Below are 10022 nucleotides of genomic sequence, written 5' to 3'. Positions count from 1 at the left end.
AGTGCCAGCTAGCAGAGCTTCTGCATGTCCCTTGCTCTGGAGCTTGCCCTTGCAGCCTCCAAGGCCAGACTGATCCTCCTGGCTCAGGCCTGAGTTCTTATACCTCCCTGCCCCTGCCCCCTGCTGATCATGTGCCTCCCTGAGCTGCCACAGGTGTTTCCTGATTTAGCTCGCTGGCTCAGTCTCAGGGTGACTTACTGCTATCTTACTCCTCCCCATACTCCTATTTTGTGTCCTATGCCAGGCTCTAGCTCATTGTGCTACTTCAAGCCCAGCTAGTTCTGTGCTAAATGTTTGTATCAGGTACTTCCAGTACATGTTCCTTGGGAGCTCATAAGTGGGTTTCCATGCATGAGGCTCTCTCTGCTGCTCCTTCACCCCTAAAGTAGCACTACTCTTTTTGAAGCTGAGCCAAGAATACAAGATTCCTGGGGTCAGAGGACAGCAAACACAGCAAATATGGCTATAGTCTAGTGAGAAAGGCTTTCAGTTGTGGGAAGACACTTAGGCTATATCTACATGAGATGCTTACTGTGCAGTAGCTCGTTAATACTGCACCATAGCATTGAGGGGCACGAACCATGATGCAATGCTACTGCGCAATAGTAACAAGCTACTGTGCAGTAGTAATGAGCTACTGCATAGTCAGTGTCACTAGGAAGCCATGTGTGGACACAACTGTGCAGTAACGCTGGTTACTGTGCAGTCATTTAGTATTTGGGTATGCATGTACTAAATGACTGCCCAGTAACAGCTACGCAATCAGCATCTCATGTATATGCACAAGATGACATCTTTGATCTCTGAATTTTCTGTTTTTCTTCAAAAGACTCTCTGCTCTGAAAGTGTAAAGAGTCCTGAGAACAGGGACCAAACACTAGGACTCCCTTCTTCCAGCTCTGTACTCTATTCCTAGGGTAGAGGATCAGCATTTTCAAAATATTTGACAGCATTTGGACTCAACTCCCATTCATCTTGACTTTCAAAAACAAGCTGCCATCTTGTGGTACAATTGGAGAAGTGTACATAGAAAATTGGACTCAATGCTGTATTTGCCCCTGTTTACAATCAGTTTTAAAAGTAAGGCCTGAGTCTCATTAACAATGAAGCACCAAATATTAATACCCACTTTTAGATCCTTTCATAGTATCAGAGTGGAATAAAGACGACTTAGGACAATGAAGTCCTTTAGACTTTTTCATGTAGTGCTACATTGAAAAGCTATGTATTAATTTTATATCTGTTATTAATTTAAAGTAGATGAAAACTACTGGTAATTCACTTCACATACACTTACAAGAATATGTTACCTAACAAAAATGAAGTGAAAATACTGCTAACTTTAGGAAGTCAGGGAAAGTAGAGTTATAGTTGCATTTTGTAACACCCAATAATCCTGTAAGACAGCCTACCATTTACCTTGCTTCATAGATAGAATAAAAATGTAGGAGACTAAGAAGGAGAGAGATTCTAGGCTTCATGCAAAAGCCATTCTAATTTTATTTCAGGCTCTTCACTGAAACTGATCTCAAGGTATGGCTAGAAAGACTCAGATCATCAGCTGGGAGCACATACTGCAGGACTCTTCTTTTCCCTTCCTTTGGACTACATTAAAAAGAAGTAGAGCTCTAAGCACTCTTACCTGTTGGGAGTATTTATTATCTTGTATTCTCTAACTGCTTTTTGGCTAGTTTAGATCCAGGAGAAGCCAGCTGTACTTTTTGGTGTAAGAACTGACCAATTAATGCCAGAAAAGATAAAGCTATAAAATGTCCAGATTTTTCTGGGTCCCCACCCTCCAATGTATTTTCGGGTTCTGAATTTTAAGACGTGCAGAGACCCTGCCTTCTGGCAACCTCACTTAACCTGAGGTAAATGCCAGATTATCCGACACATTTCACTGCAGGTAGGAGCATGCATACAAGTGGTTATCACATAGTAGCAGATATGCCATAAATTCACACCCTATTTTACATAATTTGTTTGTGTACTCCTACCATCAGTGCTCCTCTTACTGTTGAAATGGACACAGGATGCATAGCTTCATACTGGTGTACATTGTTTTACTTTGGCTTAAAGTTCCCCCTCAGTGAGTAGTAACTACCTACTAATGTAAATTACCAATGGTGTAGGTATTGTGTGCCACCAACCCTAGATGGCCTTATGCCAGGATAGCACCCTCTCCACCCAGTGGCCATGTGCAGTAATACTGCCTACTGCCGGCAGCCAGCATGGGAAAGCTGGTCATGTGTCTGTTCCTATTTTAGTGTATGTGCTACCAAAGCACATATTTACTACATAGTAAATTTACTAGGGAATAAAATCCGGGGCAAATTATTCTGGAGAAATTGTATTGTGTCCTGAATCTAAATGACACAATCAATCTATATATGTGATACACACAGCTTCATCCACTCAGCACCATTTTTGAGCACTGTCAAACAAGTCCTTCAAGAATGCCCTGTGCATTTATCTCAGAATGAAATGTTCAAATACTTTAATGTCTACAGATTCAGAAGTAGCCCTGGACCTGGTGTGCCCAAATTAACAAGCCTGGGACCAGATTTTAGGGCTAGGGACAGAAGTTACACATAAACCGATTTAAGTCATCAGAAACTGGTTTAAGCCTATAACAGAACAGACGTTCAGTGCACATAAACCAGTTTTAAAATGGCTGAAACTAGTTTAGATAAACCTGTTTAAATGTAGTATCAGACTAAACTGATTTGGGTCAAACCCGTTTATGAAACTTTTGTCTCAGACCCCTTCCTGGTTCAAGTTAAATCACAGTCCCCCAACATCCCAGCATGCTTTCAAGCCCTGAGCTGGGTTGTGCTGTCTGCTCCAGCAGAGAAGGGTTGGGAGGGGCAGGGGGGAGGCAGGGACTGCCCCTCCAGGCAAACCCCTGCTGGGGCCTGGGTCCAGGGACAGGGGTTAAACTTCCCTTCCCCTGAGTACAGAGCTGCCCTGCCATGCTAAAAACTTACTTCTGACTACAACTGTGGACTACAAATCCCAGAGGCACCTGGAAGCAGGAAGAGGAAGTGATGAGCAAGGATCCTGGTTTTGTCTGATTAAAAATTGCAAATTCTCTGCTTAAAAACCCAAAATCCAGGATAAAATTAAAGGCCCCTCCCCCCATCCCCGCTGGTGCCCCGCACTCCCCCCTACAATGTCAACAGCCCTCCTGATGCCCCTACCAACAGCCCCCCCAGACCCACAGACACAGACATGCAGACACAGACACTGACACCCACCCCAGCAGGTAAGCGTGTGTGGGGGGAAGGTGCTGGGGGGTAGATCAAGAAGGGGAGGAGTGTGCCCCTGTGCCTATTCCCAGGAGCAGGGCCAGGGGGTGAGGGCAGGAGTGCCATTCTGTGGGTCTCACAGATGCCGGCCGGCCTGACAGGAGGTTCGCACATGGAGGCCACCACCACAACTCTGCCACTGCACCCTGCGCTACCATCCTGCTGCCACCCTGCACAGCTTTGTGGGCAAATGGTGCAGGGCATGGCAGTGGCAGTGCAGTGGCAACCACTGTGTGTGGGCCACATATATGCTGCCCAGCTGGGGAGTGAAATGGGGGGCTTATATGCAGCGGCATGCCTCTCACCCAGCTGCATGGCTTCACGGTGGTGCGGGGTGGTGGTGGCTGCATGTAGGCTGGGGGGGCTTTGCGGGCAAGTGCTGCCACCACAGAGCCATGCCCTTTGTCTCTGGATCTTAGAGGTAAGTGGGGTTGGGGGCTGTGGGGCAGGGCTAGGGAAGATGGTTGGGGACTGAGGGTGTAGGGGGTGCTGGTGGCCCCAGACAGCACACCACAGCTGGGAGCAGAGCCAGGGGGTGAGAGCAGGGGTGCTCCTCTGTGGGGGGGCTTTGCGGGTAAGCAATGCAGGGTGCAATGTGGTGGTGCCTGCCATGTGTGGGTTGCACGCATGCTGCCCAGCCGCTTGTCCAGGGGAGGGGGAGAGGGAGGCTGGCATGCAGCTGGAGCACAGCTCTGTGGCTGGCTCTGCATCCACAGTGAGGGATGGCAGGGGCTGGGGCTCGCATGTGGTGGCTGCTGCCACTTACCTGGAGCGCCATGACGGCAGTGATGGCTGCTGCCTACAAAACCTCCCGCTGCTGCCGTGGAGCCATGCCCAGAGCTGTGTGGCCGGCCGCTGGGCAGCAGCGGCAGTATGGTGGTGGCCAGGCACACAGCCATCCCCACCACCAGCCCATGCTGTGCTGCACCACTGCCGCCAGCCACAAAGCTCTGGGCATGGCTCCGCAGCAACAGCAGGAGGTTTTGTAGGCAGTGGCAGTCACCACTGGCATGGGCGGCCCCACAGGTAAGCAGCAGTGGCCACTTGTGCCAGCGGTGACTGCTGCTGTGTATAAAACCTCCTGCTGCCGCCACGAAGCCATGCTCAGAGCTGTGCAGCTAGCGGTGGGGATGGGAATGGCCACCTGACCACCACCAACCCAGACTGCACCACTGCTGCTGGCTGCACAGCTCCTGGCACGGCTCTGTGGCGGCACCAGGAGGTTTTGTAGGCAGCGGCAGTCACTGCTGGCATGGGTGGCTGCTGCCGCTGACCTGGGGGCCGCCCATGCCAGCGGTGACTGCCACTGCCTACAAAACCTCCCACTGCTGCCGCAGAGCCATGCCCAGAGCTGTGCGGCTGGTGGCAGCAGCACAGTGCGGGGTGGTGGTGGGGATGGCTGCATGCCAGCCACCACCACGCTGCCGCTGTCTCCCAGCAACTGGCCACACAGCTCCGGGCACAGCTCCGTGGTGGCAGTGGGAGATTTTGTAGGCAGCTGCCGTCATGGCGCTCCAGGTAAGTGGCAGCAGCCGCTGCATGCAAGCGGCCCCCCCCGCATTCCTTGTAGTAGATGCAGCACCAGCCAGGAGCTCTGCTCCAGCTGCATGCCAGCCTCTCTCTCCCCCTCTCTTGGGCAGGCAGCCGGGTGGCATGTGCCCCGCAGAGGGGCACCCCTGCCCTCACCCCCTGGCCTTGCCTCCAGCTGTGGTGTGCTGCCTGGGGCTAGCACCACCCCTCCACTCCTTCAGCTGCCAACCATCTTCCCCACCCCTGCCCCACAGCCCCACTTACCTCTATGCTCCAGCGGTGAAGGGCGAGTCTGAGCCTGAGCCCAGCCTTGGCTGCCTCAGAGGCTCAGGCCCTGCCCTCTCCCTCCCCCTCTGGCCAGGGCTGGAGGTTTCCTGCCCTTTTTGCAATCAGCTCTTGCAGGCTGGAGTTGTGCCAGCCTGCAACAGCTCTTTGCAAAAGCAGAGAATCCATGAATTTCTCTTCTAAAAAAAGAAATTCATGTTTTCTCCAATAAAAACAGGGAATCTGTGTTTTTTCCTGTTTTTCTGTGGGAAATGGAAAACCCAGACGTGGTGATGAGCAACCCTGCACAGTTCTGCTGTTGTGTTTCTGGACTGCAAATCCCAGAGACTGGTTGGGGGCAGAGGAAAAGGAAGCAAATACACAGCCCATGCTGGCCATAGAGCTGTGCTGCAGTGCCCCCTGGCTTCTGGCCTAAGCCACTGCAGGCATGTGGCTGCATTTCTGGAATCAGAAGCAAATGCTGTTCAGTTTCAGTTTAATCTTTGCAGTTTAGACTAGCCTTCAAAGACTGAATCAATTCAGCCTTGGGCTTTTTGACTGTCTGTACTTAGCTTAGATGTCCTAAACACCTGAAAACCCACTGACAGTAGTTGAAATTGTAGGTAGCAGGGAGACTTCTAACTGAAGAGGTAGGTACACAGCATCTCTGAAATCCGGCCTACCATGTCTTGAGCTTGAGCAGTCAAAAAGGTGAGTCACCCAAAATGAAAGGCCTTTGCTGAAACTGTGATCTTTGCTTTTGGGCATGGCAGTCTGTCAGCAATTCTGTCTCATGTACTATTGAATATATCTAGCTATAGTGAGATTTCTACATCTATCTCATGCATCTTTTGTACTTCAGTTATGTGATGACCTTGTCTAAAGTGTCAAAAGTAGATGGCAGTTATAGTAATTCTCCTTTCTGGAAATTCCTATAATTACCAAATGGAGAATGAATAGATAACAGATAGAAGGATCATTCTGTTTTGGAGGATTTTAAAGTTTCAAAACATAGTTTTGTTAAAAAAATCTAAATTCTACTTAAAATAAAATTGTTTTGCTCCCTACTCTTCTCTTCTGAAGCCTGCTTGGAGGACTTTCCCAGAGGCAAGACCCCAGGACCTCAAATTTCCTGTTCTGACATAAAATAAGGATTTTGGAATTTGGAAAGCCAAGCTGCTTAAGGAACTCAGACTCCCAGTGTTTTTACAGAATCATAGAGAAGTAGGCTGGGAAGGGACCTCCATAGGTCATCTAATCCCACACCCTGCCTGAGGCAGGATCATCCCTATCTAAACCATCCTATACAAATCATAATCTAAACACTTCGTAAAACTACAGTCAACCCTGACACAACACAAGACACAACACCCTAACCTGTCATAAGTAAAGCAGGGGAACCATGGCAGTCAATGTCCTGCTTTTATCCAGGGTTGTTAATATATGTTCAAGAGATCCTAGGTAGAGGGCTATGCCCTCCCTGCCCCCCAGTTTGTAGTACTCTGACCATAAGGGAAAACTTTTTTTTCTGAACCCACATATGGTGAGTAGTCTGTGGAGGGCAAGATCCTTTAGCCAAAAACCTCTGACTTCAAGTCCCAGCAGGAGCTGGCACACCCCAACAGCCAACGCCCAATGCTTCTGAGGAAGGCATAAAAACACCCTGACACACGTAGCAGAGAGCAGTGGGGGGAGAGGGAAACAAGCAAAGCCCATAAGCATGGAAAATATCCGTAGTAGAACATAGGTATAGCTATGCCTAGATCATCCCCAACCAATGGCTGTCCAACCATTTTTTGAACATATCCAGTGATGGAGAGTCCACAACTTCCCTAGGGAGTCTGTTCCGTTGCCTCATGGTTCTAACAGTGAAGAAGTTTTTCCCGGTTCAAACTCTGTGCTCTTCAGCAGCCTGCCAGGCAGGTTTCCATTAGAGCTTAACCTTTGTAACAATTTACTGAAGATTGTAGTGGATTCTTCATCACTGATAAATATTAAATCAAGAGGGGTATTGACCTAACATATAAGCTCTAGTTTAAACAAGAATTAAGACCAGGAAGTCCTCTGGCCTATGGTGTTACACAGGAGGCCAGACTAGGCAAGCACACCAACCCCTTCTGTGAATGCTTGAGACCTGTCTGGCAGTGTTCTGTGTGAAGCACGACAGATGGCTAGAGGAATTGAATCAAAATTGACACAGCCTTGATGGAATTAGTTTAGAAGAATGATTACATTTCAGTGAAAATGTGCTGGCAAAGTTTTATCCTACCAGGGCTAGTCAAAAAGGTGCATGTGGAAGATGTTTTTAAACTAAGTGATAAGCCAGATCAGGCAACTGGTGCTCTGGCAAAAAAACTTGCTCATGGCATTCCCAGAGAAATGATGCTAGGGTTAAGTGCCTTTTAATTAATCTTAACATGTTCACATGAGATAATAGACTGGTCAATGAAATGTAGCATATGTTAAGCCCCTGGTGATATTCTTTATAGTGGTATCATCACGAAGGCTGTCTGTGCTTGCCTTGACAAAACTAGGATATTCAAGATTGGCATGTCAATGTTTGCAATGCTCCTTATATAAATAGAACAAACAGAGCAGCATGACCAAGTGCTAAAGTTACCTTCTGGCCTACCAGATCTCTAGCATGGTACTGCACTTATAGGGACCTCAGGGCAGTTCTCTGCCTAACCTAAACAAATACATTGAGAAACAGAGACAAGGGAGACAGACATGGAAAGACGGAGCATGGAAGAAAGAATCACTCGGTGTATGGCTGAGAAGTTAGCGAAAAAAACTTTTCTTGAAGCTCTAAAATCAAATGATTACAAAACCATGGAAGATCTTTTGCTTGAAAAGCAAATAGATGTAGACACAGTGTTCGAAGTGGAAGATGAAAACCTGATTTTGGCATCCTACAAACAAGGTAAAACAGTGGCAGCTATTGCATTTGCAAAACATGAAACAAACAGGTTTTGGTAACTAAGTTTTGTAGAAAAAATGGTGTTAGTTTGTTTCTTCAAAACATATAGCTTATACTGAGCTGTAAAACTTTTTAATATACTGCTAGCAGGATTTCAATCTAAGGGATAAATCTAAGGTTGCCAGCTCTGACTGAAGCTATTCCAGGAGATTTTTTCCCCCCAACATGACGTAATGTCATTAATAGGGGTACACCGATAGAGATTTTTTGGGTCGATACCGGTGGTCAATTTTTAACGAGCCATATTGGACAATACTGATCCAATTGCGAATATGCAGCTGGGCTGCTCAGAAAGCAGCACCTGGCTGGTAAATCTATTGTTGGGGAAGGGGCGAGGGAGATGAGAAGGGGCATAGGGGAGGCAGATCGAGGCCCCCACGGTGAGGGAGGGAGCGGAGCTGGGGGCAGGGGCAGGTGCTGCATAGCCGGGACAGCATGCAAGATGGAGCCATGAGTGGTTTGTCCAGGGGACACTGGGCATGGGGGGGAGGTGGCTCCCATCACTATGCAAACCCTGGAAAGGTACAGTGGGTGTGTGCCCCTGGCTCTGCACGTGGGGTGAGGGTGGGCTGCCACTGTGGGCTGGAGCTGAGGCAGTGCCAAGCTCTTCCCACTGGGGGGTTGGGCCGGGCTGTGCTCAGGATGGGTGGCGGTGGTGCTGAGAGGGGAGCCATGGGAGGCTGCAGTCACCCCAAAATTTTCCATAGCTCTCCTCCCAGTGCTGCCACCACCTGCCTTCAGTGCAGCCATGACCCAGCCCACAGAGGCAGCCTGCCCTCGCCCCACACACAGATCTGGGGGCACATACCCCCCATACCCTCCCGGGGTCTGCACAGTGGTGGGAGGTGCCACTCTCTCCCTGCGCCCCCTGGATGAGCTGCTTACAGCTCCATCCTGCCCCTGCCCCATCCTCCCTCACTACTGGGGACTCGATCTGCCCCGCCCCTCACCCCCCTTTCCTCACAAGAGACTTACCAGCTAGACCCAGCTGCTCTGCATGCTGCCAGGCAGCACTCCTGCCCACCTGTGTGCTGCACTGTGGCCGCACGCATGCACTGGGCATTTATTGGCAACATTATCGGCCCATCAGCCAAAAAAAGCAAACTGCCAGTACTGTCAATTTTCCTTCTATCAGTGCTGATTTGGGACCGGTGTATCGGTGTACCTCTAGTCATTAATTGTACTGTTCAACCCATTCACAATATCAATCTCCTGGATTGCTTTCAACAGTCACCGGGAGATTGATGCTGATTCCAGCAGACTTCTGGCCAATCTGGGATGGTTGGCAACCATAAATAAATCCTGTGCCTAACACTGCAGCTCTGGAAGTCTCCAGAAGTTATTGAACTTGTGTTATTTGACTGCATTGTGTGAACTATATAGAAGTTCCTTACATCTTTTCTGAAAGGGTATCTTAAGGGCAGGCCAAGGATTGAAATTTTTAAAATGTGAGGATGGACTACTGCTACCCTCCTCAGAGTTGTGGAAGTTGCTGCAGGTTCAGTGATGTCTGGGAAGAGGATCCTTTGCTTTTTTCCTGCATGGTGCAGAATATGCACATATATATATATGTCTATGTAAATTCCTAATATATACCTATTCAATCCACATAAAAAGCCCATCCAGAAACATAAGTTGAAAATGGGAAGTAGGGAACTACATATAATAGAAGTATTATGTCTTCCTCTTAAGCCTGAGGAAATTCCCTGGGCCTGGATGTTATTTGGTAGAGAAAATTTCTTTTTCAAAATCTCAGAAGTGAGATGCTTTGAGATATGTGTCAAGTCAGGCTAAACCATGTATTGTCACCCTGGAAATATACAGTCAGAGCTAACATTTGAGCCAAAGAATCCAATTCAGGGTAGAAAAGAAACAAATCATGAGGTACAGACTAGGGCTTTGTGAAATGTTGCTGAGTGTTTCGTTTCAATGCTGCTTTG

The 10022-nt window shown here is 48.4% G+C and overlaps 1 protein-coding gene across 1 annotated transcript in view; it reads left to right on the top strand.

Annotated features, from left to right (window-relative positions):
* Positions 1-7832: 7832 nt before the first annotated feature.
* Positions 7833-10022, top strand: part of ASB4 (ankyrin repeat and SOCS box containing 4) — a 28326-nt gene continuing 26136 nt past the window's right edge. The window contains exon 1 of the mRNA XM_014603037.3: positions 7833-8025. Coding sequence (XP_014458523.1) covers positions 7833-8025 — 193 coding nt within the window. The remainder of the gene's footprint in view (positions 8026-10022) is intronic.

This window comes from Alligator mississippiensis, chromosome 5, assembly GCF_030867095.1.
Source record: "Alligator mississippiensis isolate rAllMis1 chromosome 5, rAllMis1, whole genome shotgun sequence".
Lineage (NCBI taxonomy): Eukaryota > Metazoa > Chordata > Crocodylia > Alligatoridae > Alligator > Alligator mississippiensis.
The sequence above is the reverse complement of the archived record's forward strand: the minus strand, read 5'-3'. Positions and strand labels throughout refer to the sequence as shown.